Source organism: Thermobia domestica, chromosome 11 (genome assembly GCF_964235325.1).
Source record: "Thermobia domestica chromosome 11, izTheDome1.hap1.1, whole genome shotgun sequence".
NCBI classification, from domain to species: domain Eukaryota; kingdom Metazoa; phylum Arthropoda; class Insecta; order Zygentoma; family Lepismatidae; genus Thermobia; species Thermobia domestica.
In genome coordinates, this window is record NC_137464.1 from 208,322,726 (window position 1) to 208,340,342 (window position 17,617).

General features: G+C 34.4%; 1 protein-coding gene across 1 annotated transcript in view; it reads right to left on the reverse strand.

Annotated features, from left to right (window-relative positions):
- LOC145664685 (uncharacterized) overlaps window positions 1–17,336 on the reverse strand; it is a 49,057-nt gene extending 31,721 nt beyond the window's left edge. The window contains exons 1-2 of the mRNA XM_081731541.1: window positions 17,250–17,336; window positions 1,017–1,125 (exon numbers count right to left, since the gene is read on the reverse strand). Coding sequence (XP_081587667.1) covers window positions 1,017–1,065 — 49 coding nt within the window. The 5' untranslated portion in view covers window positions 1,066–1,125; window positions 17,250–17,336. The remainder of the gene's footprint in view (window positions 1–1,016; window positions 1,126–17,249) is intronic.
- Between the last annotated feature and the right edge of the window lie 281 nt (window positions 17,337–17,617).

Genomic DNA, 17,617 nt, shown 5'->3' on the forward strand with positions numbered 1-17,617 from the left:
ACTTGACAAATAATAAAATAAAAGATTTAGAAACGAGTTAAGAGAAAATGCATTAAAAACAAGAATAAAACAGAAAATTTTCAGTGTGACTGAAGTGTGTATCATCATCATGTGCTCACTAGTACAGTGGATCATGTTGCAATGCTGATTTCTCGATTTGTGTGACAGTGACGACGAAGATCTTGCCAACGAAATGGAAATGTGAATATCACGTTCAATATGTGATAAGATTTATTTGAAATGAATGTTGTGCACAATTTCAGTTGCAATTCAGACAACCTACTTGTTTATAAAGGATCAGATATTAGTTTCTTGTTAGTTATTTTTGTTTTACTTGATTTAATTCGTATGGTAGTAGCTCTTACTCATAATTACACATTGAGAAACGTGCGTTTCTTTCATACTGCAAAATATTTCAAACATGATACTTCATTTTCCGAAATTATAATGTTTAGAATCGTTTTATATTTTGAGCAGATTGTGTTTTACTACATGTCTACTTGTATTACTTGAAGGAACATTTTTTTACCGCCTTATATGTGCGTATAGACTTGTGACTTGAAGTGTATGTATATATGTAAAACTGTGCAATCTTCTACTTTGAAGGAATTAAAGTCCTTATGTGAGTCATATTTTTTTCTACGTAAAGTAATTCTATACAATATCATTTTATGTACTTTACACTATAATTGCAGCATCTTTGGAACACCCAGTTAACCCAGTTTGGATAGTGATTGGCTTTTAATGTGTCAGTCTTGGATGGATTGTGCATCAAATCAGACCAAAGTCAGTTTTATACCAATTAGTTCTAGATTGACCATCATTTTCAACTAGTGCACCTACACTGAAAGGTGGTCCAATGCCATAGACAACTATCTATCGTATTCTTGTGTTTCGTTTTAGAATAATTAAATGAAGGTCGAAAATAATACAAAAATGTATATTTCAGTTTCTATTAAAGTGTCGAACTATGAATTTATAAGAACAACGCTTCAGTACATCGTAAATTCACTTACCGATAAAAATAAGTACAAAGATCAAACTAAAAATGGCTTGACGTATCATGTTAAGCTCTTTGTGTTGTTTTTTAATTTTGAAACATAGATTCTAAATGGGCCACTAAACCTGAAACATATTAAAATTTTAATTAAAACTAATTATTTATAAATTTAGTGAAATTATAATAATCTTATTAATAGAGTGGACCATTCATATTGAAACATCCTTCAACGTTTAAACTAATTGTAGACTGAAAATGAAATCCATGCTAAGTGCCAAACATGGAATGTCTAAATTTGGCTTATGTGCCTAAGGCTAGTTTTAGACGGAAACATTTATCGTAGCATTTCTCGTAACAAAAATCGTATCATTGATATCCTACCGTGTAAAGTAGCAAATGCTATAGCATTTCCCATGACATGGCACATCCTATGGCATTTCTTGTCGATAGTACCTGCTCTATTTCGTAGCACTTTCCCCAGCATTTCTGGTACGATTGCAGCGCCGTGGTGTGTTAAAAAGAAGCGAAAGATTTTGTGCCAAATATCCATGTTCTTTGTTTTGTGTGGGAAATTGAATTGTAGTAAAGAAAAATGAGTTGGAGTAGGGATGCTCTTTGCCAACATACTTCTTTGTGATTTTCGTTTTTTAATATGACCGGCGAGAACTGTTGTTACAATTACTATAGCTTTAGCTACCTCACGCTTAATTTCGGAGCCATTGCGCTCTTCTCCAGTGATTTGTTTGCTACGTCACGACAGATGCTTATCAAAATGCTACCGTTTAAAAGCACCATATACTTTTGATGCCATAGAATATTATATGAAAATTTTGGTAGCACATCTGCTACGAGAAATGCTACGATAAATGCTTCCGTCTAAAACTAGCCTAACACTGCTCAGTTAAAATCGGGGTATCTAGTATTCAATGTGGAAGTAGTTCAAATAATTGCCAGAAGAATGAGCGTGGGCCTATGTGCCACCAGTTCTGAAGTAAAATCTGGGCTTTTTACTGAATATTTTCATTTTGGTATTAAGCACGGATTTTACAGTCAGTCTACAATTGATAAAAATGCTGAAATTTTGTTCCATGTAAATATCAAAAAGGAGTCATTGTTTGTCATACCTCTCAATACCACCCGCTTAACAATGTTACCAATCCAACATAAAGCTATTTAAAAAAAAATACACTATGTCAGGTTAATATAAATTTCAAATCTAGATGTTAAACGAAAACTGACAATATCATATTTATTCTTGTGTTACAGACAAAAGACGCTACTGTAAAATACCAAAATTTTTGAACCATCTACAACGCAACTGGGACTAACGTTACCAATGGACAACAGAAGCATCTTAGTATCAAATACTATGACCACCATATTAAATATTTCTAACAAGTAGAAACAAAGGTTCAAACGATTAAAAATTTTACTTTCTCACAAAAGCTTTTGTTTCGGAGAAGTGACTTAGATAAATATCACATCCAATTAAAGGTTTACAATAAATGTAAAGTTCATAATGCCGTTTACAGTAATTGGATATGTCAACCTGTTCCGGAGATATGATGAATATTGATAAATTTTGCAACACCGCTTAAAATATGTAATTGTGAGAACTTTTATTTGTAGCTACCAAAAAAAAAAAAAAAAAACTATTGCTGTAATGATATAGAAGCAGACGAGAGAGACATTTTTTAAAACAATTTTTTTTACGGCTAAGTGACCATAAAATGGCCCAGTGTGATTTTTTAAAAAGAACTTTCACTGATAACTAACAACATCAGGCTCAAGTTTGAGATACAAGCTGTTCTGATCATCCAACATTCTTCCATTAGTCTGTTAATGACAATGATATATCGCATCAACGTTTTTGTATATTCAAAAACACTGCTGTTATAATTTTCACAACAAGTTGCAATTTTTCACTATATGTGTGAAGAAAATTATTTCATATCATGTATATTATTTAGGTTACAGTTTCAAAACCTGGGAACATATCCAATGTCGATACTTTTTCATCTAGGTTTCAAAAATGCAATTTGAAAATGGATGCTAAATATGGTAACATAACTCAATAAGACCCAGATAATAACATGTGACACATGGTGCAATGAAGAATGATTGAGCTAGACGTTGACAAACAAAAAAAAAAAAAAAAAAAAAAAAAAAAAATACATTCGTATGCCTTTGTTGTGAACACAAATAACTATAGTGGTCGCAAGGAGTCGTGAAGCTTGAACTAGATCTACCAATTTCAGTATCCAATAAAACACGAGGGTGTGTCCCAGTTGTCAATCCCCATTTATGGAATTTTGCCATTGTCGTCTCTCGCGCTGTACGAAGAACATCTCCTGAGGGAACAGTGTTGCCACATTTTCGCTACATTTCGTTTTATTTTTGTTGTAGTTTTATATTTTTGCTATTATTATTGTTATCGTTTAACTCAAATAATTGTTAGTATTCGTGTTATAGTTCATTAAGAAGTGTTGTTTTTGTCTTCTAAATTTAGCAACTTTTTAGGTGAACTTCTGTTGTTTAAAATTTTCTCAAGTGTGCGTTCGGAAGGCAACCCCACGAATTGTACCGAATTCTTCCGATGCATCATACGTGAGGGAAAGCAATTCTGTGATTGGTGTAGAGCCCAGGCTTCACGAGTCGTCGCTGTCACTATAGTTCTTAGAATGGAAACTATACTTTAGTTTTTGTTGCACTAGTTAAATCGTCATAAGTGCGAAAATTTCTGCACCAAATCACAACAAAATCGTTTTTATTTTCATATTACACTGTGTAGAAAATTCATTCGGGATTGTTGAAGATGTTTATTGATTTTCTAACATAATAACTGTTTTTAGTTAAAGGGAAGTTTAAATCTATGCTCTCAACTTTATCTCAAGAGGCCTAATCACTGAGAAATTAAAATACCGCTAATTTTACAATAATTATGTGATATTTTCAAATAGATAAAAGATAATCGAAATGTGAAACAAGAGCGCCCTAGAGAATATTATTTTGCATGAGGTACCGTTATCACGAGTCACCTAATAGTTTTCCGTCAGCAGCCATTTAGAAACGCGAAAATAAATGCCGATTTTCTAAATGGTTGGAAATCGAAAACAGATAAGTGAGTCGTGATAACGGTATCTCATGTAAGATAATATTGTCTAAGGAGCTCTTGTTTCACTTTTCGATTATCTTTCATGTGTTTGAAGATATCGCATAATTACTGTAAAATTAGCGGTATTTTAATTTCGCAGTAATGAGGTCTCTTCAGAAATTTGTTATTTAGATTGTTACGTGATCACATTCATGTACATACAGTAGTTATTGTTGCCATTGTTTTTACATTGAATTAGTCGATTATTAGTCCTAGGAAATTTACAAATGAATATTATAGACTAACTTGCTCATTATCCAACGGCTTTCATTCATTTTTAGTTGATAAAATTAAACCAAACTAACTAATAATATAATGTATAAATATAATTGGAGAACGAATAATGAAGAATAAACAGCGCTACAATAGATGTAATCCTATCCTAATCCTAACTATATTTAGTAACTACATGAACTAACGTAAAATAAAGGGGTACTTCCGGTTGACATGGAACGTTAAAATTTGCCATGATTGTTGCCTTCTGAGACTAACCCACAGGAAAATTACCAAAAGTGAATATTTTTAATTTTTAGGGGGGTCTAAAATGGAGGATGAAGAAATTTCCTGTGTTATTTAAATGGAACTTTTTTTTACCTATAATCTCATATTTTAAGTACTTGGAATTGGAATAAAAACTTGAAATTCTGTGTGCTTGTACGTTTGTTATAGAAGTATTTAACAAAATCACTACAAATAAAAATTTCCAAATTTATACTGGTTTTATGGGAAACTGAAAAATCTTCCCCATGTTATTTATAAGGGAAACCTTTTACACCCCAAAATTATTGGGCACTTTAAATAGGACTACAATGATTAAATTTGACAAGATTGTAGCTTTTCGGAACTAACGGCCAGGAAAAATTTCCAAAAGTGAATATTTTTAATTTTTAGGGGATCTAAAGAGGCAATGAAGAAATTCCCCATGTTACTTAAATAGTTTCTTTTTAAACCTATAATCTCATATTTTAGGTACTTGGAATAAAAACTTGAAATTTGGTATACTTGTACGTTTTCGTTAGAGTTACCTAAATAAATCATCAAAAATAAAAACGTCCAACTTTAGAATGTTTTTATGGGGAACTGAAAAATCTTTCCCATGTTATTTATATGGGACATCTACACCCCGAAGTGTTTAGGTACTTTCGGCAGGATCAAAACAATGAAATTTGACGATTGCTGCCTTCCGGTAATGAATCACAGAAAAATTGCCAAAAGTGAATATTTTTAGTTTTTAAGGGGTCAAAAGGGGAGATGAAGAAATTACCATGTTATTTAAATAGGCGTTTTCTTGGGATACAAAATCTTATCTTTTAGATAGTTGAAATAGGAAAAGAAATTTGAAATTCCGTAAAATTGTGGATGTAAGACGTACTAGGCTGTAGGCTGAGCAAGCACGGGGTGTCTGGGGATGGAACACCCAGCTAGCCGAAGGCTAGTTAACATATATAACTCTAATGGTGGCGAGCACCAAACTAGTGTAAATTACTCTTATAGAACCCTTACTTCTTTAGTCTGGACTACTTTAGTAAATTACTTCCGTAGTACTATACTCTTTTAGTAACTGTTGGAGAGCTCGATTTCTAATTACTTCTTTAGTTGTAACTAAAGTAGTAACGCCTTTTTACTAAAGAAGTAAGCCATTTCTGCCCTCTGCTGGCACGTGCATTTCCTTTCCTATCGCGAGCTGAAGCTTATCAGAAGATGTGCCCATGAAAAAAGGCGTTACATGCGATTGTAGTGAAGAACAGCAGGTTATTGGAAAAAGCAGACGAGCTTCATTCGTTAAAAATGCGTTTAATACGAGGGGAATATAATACAAAAATGTTGTTAATTGAAAGATAAAGAGAAATCGTGGAAACCATAACCTTAAAATGGAAGTTATGAATAAGAACGAATTCAAGAACGAAATGGAACAGACTTCAGGTTCCGGTTCTTTAGGAAATGTGCTCCAGAAATTTATGCTTTTATAAATGAATGTGAATATATTTTATATGTATGAAACATATTCTTTTTGCTTGATATATTTTCCAATGGTTAATATGTTCTTGTTTTTCACATGACATAATATTTGTGTTTAAGCATCAGTACATTTAATTTTTCTAATTGCCACATCCCCTAATTGCAAAATAAAGAAGAAAGAAAGAAAAGAAACAAAAAGAGAGAACATAGCTAAAATTATACATAAATAAAATGGGTGACATTTCACTGCAGTAGTGACAATCCAGTGCCTTATTTATTCATTTAAGAAGGAAAAGTATTTATACTAATTTATTATTTTACTAGCAAATTAGGTATAATTTTTCTGACAGCTTGTCCTGCAGCATCTGCTTCTGGCTGAAATGCATATTGGTTCATACCATTCACATCCACACCACCAGTGTTTCTTCTAGACATGTTTTTTTGGGGGGAAATGCCCCTCGGATGCTCTGAGAGTTTTCTCCGGTAGGAGACGAAAATAATACTTCTATAATATAATAATAAATAGAATAGTACCATGTAAAAATAATATGATCCCCTTCGAATACTAAGTGTTCCCTCCGGGACATTTTTTCTCAAAGAAACACTGCGCAGCATCAGGGTGAAACACACCTACTTCTGTTCCAAAGTTGTGCAGAACTGCAGTATCCTCAATAACATTTCCACACATGTTTTGTTTATATCTCATTGTTTTAGTGAGAATTTGGAAACGGTTCTTCCAAACACAGAATGTACGTTCTTTTACACATCTTGTAACAACATGGGCTCTATTGTAGCGCCCTACGGCTCCTGTCTGAGGTCGAAACATAGGAGCCATAAAATGTTTGGAGAGAGCATATCCACTATCCCCAACAAGCAACCCATTATATTGTTCGTTTTCCAATTCTGGAGGAATTCTACTATTGTCTCAAATGCTTGCATCATGCGTGGAACTCAGCCAATGGCTTACCACGCTCAAAATCCTCATATTGGCATCATAAATGATTTGTGTATTGATAGAAAAGAAATTCTTGCAATTTCTCTATAGTTCTGTTTGTGCTCCAAAAGGACAAAATATGGGTATAGGTACACAACCCATTCGGGAATCAACCAATTCGATAGAATTCACTTTTTCCCTTTATATATATATATATATATATATATATATATATATATATATATATATATATATATATATAGTGGCGGATCCAGGATATTATCAAGGGAGGGGCTAAACCATAGTTTGCCGTTTTATCCAGTGTAAAGCAGGATTGAAGCCCATTTTATCCAGTGTAAACCTGAGCGTCAAGGGGGGCTATAGCCCTTATAGCTCCCACCTTGGATTCGCCACCATATATATATATATATATATATTTGTTCTGTGGCGTGGACACACACACAGTAGCTTTAAGGTAATTGAACTGTCTATCACACTGTTAAAAGCTCTTCCAGCAGTATTACGATGTATGTTAATAAGATCCCCTGCTAAGATTTGATAAGTACCAGTGCGAAGGACTCGCAATCTACAAAGAAGTTGCAACCTAGGAGACAAAGCACGGTTCCTGTCAGAATTATGCTGTAGTAACGGCATCAACATATCAAGCAGCCGCTCAAAAGATTCCTTAAGCAACCCAAAACGCTCTTTGAAATCAATTTCACTATACATTGCAAATAGGTCTCTTTTCTCCACTAAAACTCTCATTCTTGGGAGGTCTACTTCTTCCTCCATCTAGATATATACTTCGTAGTCCAGGTAATCCATAGAATTCGATATTTAACACGTAGAAACCAAAGAATTCATCTTACTCTCTAACTTTACTCCTACTACTGCTTAGGAGTAAATTTTGGCCTTATTTACTCCTCAAGTTACTAATGTAGTAGCGTACTCTTTGATGGTGCTCTCCACCAGTTTTGGAGTAAATAAATTTACTACAGTAGTAAACGAAAAATTTACTCCTGTAGTAATTTACTCCTTTAGTTCAGTACTCTCGACTGGAAGTCGCCGATTTCCTTCTCTCTTAGTAACTTACTACTTTAGTTTCACTTACTCTCGGTTGGTGCTCGCCACCCTAAGAATAAAATCAGCAGTATCCTCTAAACTGCAATGCCATTAATTTCAATATATATCCATTGCATGTGTGACATTATTAGAGAAATATTCTCAGGTAGAGAAACTGGGCCTTATTGCGGTCACCTTAAATGAATAAGACCTTTTTGAAACATTTTTATTTAGTATGATCTAATCTACGTGAAATTGGGCCAGATTTTCTAGATTTCCATATATTGTGCAGAACATAGCGTAACAAAGTTTCAGATAAAGTTAAAATCAGATTATTGTCTACTTTGTTGTTTGAGATGTTAGGGGGTCGTATTCTGGTTGTTTGTCATAATTTTAATGAGTATAGCAATCTCTCTATTCATGCTTTTCATATCTCCGGAATATTTTAGATATCAAATTGCTGTTAAAAGTATAATGACCTTTACACTTATCGTAAACCAATTATGTGATGAGAAGTAGTGTACTCATCTAAACACTTGTTCGAAACAAAACATTTTGAAGAAAATTAAATTTTCAATCCCTTTTTCCTAAACAACAGAAAGGTGTAGGCTATATGTTCACGTATAATTCCGTAATGCTGTGTATGTGGTCTTTTTTTTTAATGTTCACTACATTTAGTAGGCAGATCATTTTGATAGGGATTTAATGTCATCATTAGGTACTTAGCTATGCGTGGAAAAATACAAGAATCTCTTTTAAAAAAATAAGACTTCAGGGAAAACAAGCGCTAAATGCAGAAAATAACAAGAAAAAAGATGTAAAGAAGAAGATAAACACTTCCTGGGATAGACAGATAGGTGAAAGTTAGGATTAAATGTATCGCGTATAAAGAAAGTGTGTATTTGTGTTTTCAACACACAGGTAGGCACCACATAGGGCCTATATTTTAACGTAAATTTTCTTTACATAGAAACTTATGACGCACAAAAGACTCGTAAGTTACTAACATAAATTAAGTATCACTGTCTTTTTCTTTGATGCACGCCTACGCTCTCGCACGCGCTACAATTGGATTCTGGCCAGAGCATTTTTCTTTTGCATCCCAGTGAGACTGATATTCTCGGAAAGATCAATATAGAATATACGCAAAATTTGGATGCTTGCATCATTGACGGGAAACTTCTTTTATCTCATATGTGCGCATTAACTACGTCTGTTGCTTAAGAGATCCAGTGATTCATTTTAGTAAACAAAATCAATTGAATTCTATATTGTGCCAAGCCAGTCCACTCTTAAATGTTTGTGGTTTTCCTTGCTGGTCTGGTGGCTAGCGCGCTCGCCTTTTGTGCACGTGATCGCAGCTTCGATTTACGATGGGAGAGCATTGTATACATTTAGGGAGATAGGAATTTTACCTTAAAAGTGTAGGTCCATGTCTCATATAACCAGTGGTGAAGGGTGATAGTTTCAACAGCTTAGGCCCAATGTTATAATAATAATAATATCACCTGGATTGCTTATTTCATCTTTAATTAATTCCAATTCCAAGTGTTTGGTATTCTTCTCATCTAATATGTCTATTTCTTGAAAGCCATATCCGTGGCTAATATCATTTAGAGTTTATTACTATGGCAATTGAAGCCAACTCACTAACATAAATCTGTCGTTATTCATTGTATTTCTCCGGAATGTTCTAATTCTCTTCACGCCACCAACGTCTCACATGGTGTTGTAGTAACTGGAATACTTAAGCGCACATGTAGCAAGCAGACATTCTTTGTATATTTCTTGCAGGCGGTTTGATGTGATGTATTGAAGCAAATTAATAAGTCTAAGATATTTATTTTCATCGAGGTACATGACTGTCAGTTTATTACGCAGCTAATTAGTCTAAACGGGATATATAGTTTAAGATGATTCTCTAGTTTCTTCCTACGAAAATCACTCTTGTAATTTTGAACCTGTTCACAATCAAGTAGTTCTACAAATTCCAAAGAGTCCTACAAATCACGAAACTTTCTTTTTTTCCTTCTTAATTGCAAGTGTATCCAAAATTTCGTAGGAGTACTGTTAAGCTTTGTTTTTCTTATCACCGAATTGTAACGAATTAATATTTTAACAGTGCATGCACAATTTCTTCTGAACGAACAATGTTTGCATGACTTTTTTGTAGCAACGTGTGACATCAGAAGTACATTTCCTTTTGTAAAATACAAAACAGATTTTCAGCAGATAATATTTTACTACAGAAACACAAAAAGACAAAATTCATATGAATTTAAAAGTAATTGTAGACCATCGATAGGACTTATTGGATCCGGATCTCAATTTTCATAAAATTCACGTGTGTGACTCACAGCTGATCTTAAATCGCCGTAATCCGATTTAATTTCCTTATATATAAATTATTCCTTATATATATCAGCATGTCTTGCGCAAAGTGAAATATTGACATATAGTCCTTATAAACGCCAACTAAAGCAAGAGTCCGTCTTCCAACTACAAAGGCTCGAAACACGGAGAACAGCAGATCAAGGTCTATTTCAGCCAAACAAATCAATATAAATAAGCAACGCACTAACCGAAATGGAGCCCAGAAAGAACCACAGGAACCAGCTCAAGACGACGAAGATATGCGTTGCATAATTTGTGGGAAGCCATTTCAAGAAGATTGGATACTATGTTACCGTTGCAGTGGGTGGGCTCATGAAAACTGTACAAATCTAGAGCATTGTCCAGAGCTTTACGTATGCAACAACTGTGAATCAATGTCTTAGAAACGCATAGCTCTATGTTTTACGAACTTAACTGTAGGTAAGCATAGTGTCCGATTCTACAAGGAAAGTTTAGAAATACCTCAATTTGGCCTATTTTCGTTTTCTTTATTTGGCTGTGCAAATGAACGTTTTCCATATGGAAATTGCATGTATTGTAGAATAAAGTTTGCACTTGATATTCAACTAGTTGTTTTCAGTTTCTACTCCCAAGTCTATGAAATATATTTTGAAACACTCTTAAGTGTCCGATACTACCCGATCCGTCCCTACAACTTTACGTTCATTTCGTGTAAATTTCTTGTTCATTTACATTCATTGCTATAAAATTTTCAGTTTGGGGGTGTGTCATATTTATTTGAACTGCATTATGATCGGAGAATGATGTGTTAAGGTTATTTGTTGTACAGGAAGAATTTCATTATCGATTATAATTTGATCTATACAACATACAGAGTTTTGTGTAGTACGGGTTGGAGTGTTTATAGTGTGTTGTAGGCAGAAGGATTGCAAAACATTTCACAATATTTTAAGTGATTTGATGTGTCAGGAAATCAACGTTTAAGTCGCCACATAACACGATTGGTATACTTTATTTCTTAACTAGGGTTAACAGGTCTAATTTTTCAATGAATCGGGGAAAGAAGTTGTCAGGTGTTCCATACAATACTATTATAATGAATCTACGTCATAAGTTTTCAATTTCTATCACTGCATGTTGAAATGGCTGTTCCTCATTTAGGTGTATGCTGTTGTTTTTGGCTTTATACTCTAATACGCCCTTCACAAACATTAGAGCAGCACCGCACTTACTGAAAGGCCGACAAAGTCCACCAACAAATCTATAATTTGGTAGGACCATATACCCTATTTCACCTTCCCTCAACCAGTGTTTGATAATACAAATGACATCTGGGTTGATCAGTTCACTGTCGTTTCTAATTAATATCTCTAGTTCATCTACTTTATTTCTTATGGATTGTATATTTTAATGTAGTACCTTTAGTCCAACAACTGTATAGTGATATCCCTATTAACACTACTGTGAACCAGTGATGCCAACCTGAAACAATATAAAATCCCATGTCGAAATGCAAAAAATCCCATTTTACGTGTGAATTTCCCATGTTATACTAATTAAAAGTATGCTATAATATTATATTAAATTTCTCTGAGTTAGTCACTTTTTACAATATCGAAATTGAATAATTCGTAAATTTCGATCTTCTTGAAAAATCCCATATATGCTGCTTACTATCCCTTTCCGAGAAAATAAGGTCAAAAATTCCCACGATATGGGATTTTCCCCACAGGTTGGCATCACTGCTCTGAACAAGAACACTATTTCCACCTCCTCGTACACGTAATTGAGCTTAAAGTAGGCTATATTTGCTGGGTTGCCATTTGGCAACTCTCAAATCGCTATTGATTCATTTTAGCGGGAATGACTATTAAAAACATCAATGTGGGTGTGTGTTTTATAATTTATTTAATGCACATCAGGCCCGTATCCAGGGGGATATAGGGGCCCGGTCCCCCCTAAAATTTTCACGATAGGCTTGCAAATGAACTATAATATAGCTGGATCGGGCCCCCCTAACTTCAGCCGGGCCCGGTATTCATCAATACAGATAGCCTACATAGGAAGTGCTGGTCTTACGCAGGGATCATCATAAACTGCAGTGGATGATTGTAAACAATGGAATTTCAGATTAATCTGGAGAGAGAACTGTCAATACACAGGTGAAAAATAATAGTCTAAATTTAGGGGTGATTTTACAAATTTTAATATAATTAATTTATATTATACAATTTGGATTCCCCCTAAAAGAAATTCCTGCGTACGTGTCTGCCAAGTGTAAAGTTTACGCAAATATTAAAAATTAAAAGACCATTAGTTTTTACAGCGGTACCTGCAAGGTGGAGTAGTATATCATAAGACAAAATCCATAATTACAATTTTTGAACGACCTATGAAAATGATTTAAATAAATGTTAAATCTAAACTTTGTATACAAATACAGTAATAGCTCTTTATTCGCGGGGTATGTGTTCCATAAATATACCGCGAATACAGAAACCGTGAATACGGAATGGTAATTTATATGGGATTATAGGGGATACGTTCCTAGGTGACAAACTAAAAAAAATACATATATAAAAAATCAATTTACTGTAATTGAAGTTTTTGACAATATTGATTAATTATTATCTTCAGACTTAGGCAATGGTTTGAAGAATTTTGTATTTTTTTTTTCTTGCTTGACAGTTCTTAAAAGCTCCTGCCAGGCAAGGAGCTTTTCAGACTGATATTCAGCAGTGGCATTAGCAATTTGCCTCTTAAAAATAAGACTTCGTTCCATAGACGGATCAATTTTCATAAAGAAATCACAAAGCTCATTTGCCATTCTTAAACCTTCACTAAGATTTTTCAAATTAAATGTCACGTTTCCAGTGCTTGTTGAAACCTCTTCTTCACTGGGCTGTGAATTTAACATTTTCTCCAAGTCGGTTTCAGTCAAATCTTCATCTTGCGATTCAAGCAATTCCTGAATGTCACTTGATTCTATCTGTTCGAACTCATCTCGTCCTATTCCATTCGCAATTTCGGCTATGTTTGCAGTCAAAGTTTGAATTTGCACACATTCTTCGTCATTTTCCGCAGTCAGAGCAAGCCACAGTTTTTTCCAGCATGACTTCAATGTGTGTGGCTTCAGTTCTTCCAATGATTCTTTTATGTTTACGATGCATTTTGCTATGTCAAATTTCTTCCAGCATTCCATAACATTCATATCAGGATTACATTCCATATTATCCAACACGATTTTGAAGGTTCGTCTAATGTAATAGAGCTTAAAGGCCTGGGTTATTCCTTGGTCCATAGGTTGAAGCAAAGCCGTCGTGTTGGGAGGTAAAAATGTCACTTTTATATTTGGATGCATAGTTTCAAGTTCGCGAGAATGACCTGGTGCATTGTCCAAAACTAAAACTGCATTAAAGTCTAAATTCTGTTTTTTAAAATAAGTTTCAACTTCAGAAACAAATCAATTCCGGAACCAGTCACAAAAATAGCGCTTGTAACCCACGGTTTCTTATTAGCACGCCAAAACACTGGCAGGTCGTCCTTGTTTTGATTTTTTAAAGCCCGAGGATTTAACGATCTGTAAAGCATCAGTGGCTTAATGACACAATCTCCAGATGCATTAGAACATAGCAGCAGTGTAACTCTAACCTTTGCTGCCTTAAATCCAGGAGCAGATTTTTCGCTTTTAGAAATGAATGTTTTGTTTGGCACTCTCTTCCAAAACAGTGCAGTTTCGTCTACATTAAATACTTTCTCAGGTTTGTATCCTCCATCAGCTACTAAGTTTGCAAATTCTTCTGGATATCGTTCTGCTGCAGCAGTGTCTGCAGATGCAGCTTCTCCAACGATTTTAATGTTATGCAATGATTGTCTCACCTTAAATTTATTGAACCAACCTTCCGATGCTTGAAATCCTCCATCTGTACAAGTACCACTACAACTACCATCAGGTTCTTTAAAATGAGCGTAAAGACTCTTTGCCTTCTCCCGGACCACTGGACCACTCAGGGGCACCCTTTTTTGGTTGCGGTCTTCGATCCATAATGACAACGTCACTTTCATTTTTTTCTATTGCTGGATCACGAACAATTTTCGCTCACAGTGAAGTTGAAGCTACAGAGGACCTTATTTTATCTTCGGATTTTTTTAACCCTTTCAGACCTGGTGGTCACATTTGTGTACATTAAGTTTTAAGCTTAATATAATTACTCTGGAAGATTCTAAATGGCTGGGTTTTTATGTCAGAATTCTTTGAACTTTTCTAAATCACTTTCCACTATTTCTGTGGTGTTTTAATCTGTTGTCAGGAAGAAATGCACATTTCTTGTAGACTACTTGCAGGGGCTATCACAATGGACAAAGCTCACCCACGTAGGCTGTTTTATTCTTGGCAAAACAAGCTATTTGCAATAAATTCTCCTTTTGTTCTAGTGATGTATTTTGAATTTCTAAACTATATAGATCACAATGATGTGTTCGATTAATCCCATTTTTATTTTACATACGTATTTCAACCCTAATGCACGCAAAATGTTTCGTCCATAATTCTCTAAATATGACATCCGCAAACGAATTGACGGTTGTATTTCATTTGTTAAGTCATAAAGAATAATAATTCAAAATAATAATAACACCGGAGAGTAAACAAAAAATCAGGTCTGAAAGGGTTAACGATCGTACAGTTGATTCGCTGACATTGAATGAGCGTGATATGGATGGAAACGACTCTCCAAGGCGTAAACGATCAAGCATTTCTATTTTCACTTTAAGCGGTAACACAGATTTTTTTCGTGTCGAAACTCCTTTCTCATTTTTTTTTTTTTTTAGTTGACATTACTGTATAAATGAGGAAGACAGCTGTAAAGACGTGTTACTCGATCACAATTTTTGTAACGAATGGAAAGACGAAACAATAAAACATGCAAAGCGGCTCTTACCAAAGGAGGGAACGTCTAATAATGTGGCGGCATTTAAAAATATACTTTATTCATTGAGTAATAAGGTTGCTTTCATTCTGTTTGTTTACATTCTCAAAAACACCGATCGCGGCGAAGGCGGCTTATGTCAAAGTCCGAACCAATACAGCGGCGATATCATTTAACAACATACTTTAGGCAAAGTTGTAATAAGGTCTATTTTACAAGTCCATTTGACGGCGTTTACAAAGGATATTGGGTTGGATACCTATTAGAATCCTTTTTATTATGTATGTATGTACGTAGTGATTAGATTCACGAATAAAGAAATCTTTAGCCGCGAATATAGGAATTGGGTCGCATTTTTTTAACCCGCGAATAGTGAAAACGCGCATGAAGGAAGTGCGAATAAGGAGCTTTTACTGTATATATTTTTATACGAACTAAAGGGACTTGGTATTGTACACGGACGTCAATCCTACCGGGCACGTGTTCCCCCAATATTTGTAAAACGGTTTTCGTTCCGCCAATATTTCAAATATCTTAGGTCAATTATGAACCAAAAGAGGATCAACCATGTAGCAGTTTTCTACGTTCACAAAACAATGTTGGATAAAGTGGATATGAGAAAGTAGCACAAATGTTTTTTCCAATTGTGAAAAAATGCACTCGTTTTTGGCCCTGTGAAAGTGAATGTGGAGTAATCTGCAAAGTAACAAACTGTTTATGTTTAGATAGCGAGCAGCAAAGCGAGTTTATCTTTAAAAAAAATAATATTATTTTCAACTAATTTTTTAACGATAGCTACATTTTTTTTAGCTTTACATACATTAGTTGTAGGCTTGTAGGCTTAAAGTCTGTTTTCAAAACTTATTGGGCCATATGCAGAGTCCTTCTGAAGTATGATTAGTGCTATACTAAAGCGTTCGATTTACATATGCTTCCTGCAGAAGTCGGGCGTTTAGCATGACGCTAATCAATCGTCAAAACGACTCTGCATAAGGCGGATCGTTTCTGAGTATTCATTTCACACTACCTTTTATCATTATTTTGTTTTTGACACACACTTGGTATCATTTAACTAAAATTATAAAACAAATTTGAATTTTGCTGTTTGAATAAACAAAAAAATTGTAAAGTGTGCGTGTGTGTTTAGTAGGTCTACCGCATTTAAAAAACTAGAATATTAAAGGTAAAAATAAAACAAAACTTTTAAAAAAGTTCTTGTTTGCTTTTTAAGTCAAAAATGCTTTAAAATGCAATGTACGAAGACTATTTTTTTGTTTTCCGGGGAGGACCCCCTGCTTTCCTGGGGCTATTTCATACACCCCAGTTAGCCCGATAGTCTGTTGCCCCAAAGTTTTTGTGCTGCTGACGTCACTGATATTGTAGATTATCGACATTGACTATATTTAAAAGTAGACATTAGTTTTCGGGACAGACATGCCGAAGGAGTTTGGGAGTAGGTACTCGTGAATCACGAATGTAGGTACCCAACCCTGCTTTACAAACAATTCCTTTTTCATCAGATAAATAAATAAATAAAAACACACAACATATACTTAGATGAAGTAGATTTTGAAAGTTTGAAACTCCCGAAGTCATGGTTGAATATTTTATGGTTATGTTACATACTCACGTCGCGCATTATTTTCACCAACTGCTTTCATCCAAAGTCCGCTTAAAAGCCAAAAATAAAGTCTCTAACAAATCTTGTTACGGCTTGTTCCAGTTTGACAGCGAAATAACACGCAATCATTACACAATACATAACACTGATCTTTCTGATTCACATATATTAGCATTTCATAATTTAGTAGTATGTTTTAGAAAATAACTAGTATTAATTTTAAGCTACAAACTTACACGTTTCACATTTTGCTTTTCACTAACAATCAACGACTTTTCTCACTCTGTGTTTATCCTCTGACGTAAAATGTAAACACATCAGTTCGATCTCGTGCTCCTTCATTCATACGTTTTTCTCTTCGTTCTTTGGGTACCACGTGCGAGTGTTGCCAGTTCGTAACAATAAATTTCTTGTTAAAAGCCACGAAATTTCCTGATTAGATGCCAAATTTCCCGCCAATTAAAATAGATACAATTTACAATATCTAATAATAAATATTTTGGAAAAATATTCATTGCTATAGGGAACCTATAACTAGGATGACCAGATTCTGACAAGCGAAAAGTAGGACACAATGGTAGTTTACTGCGTCGGCAATACGCAT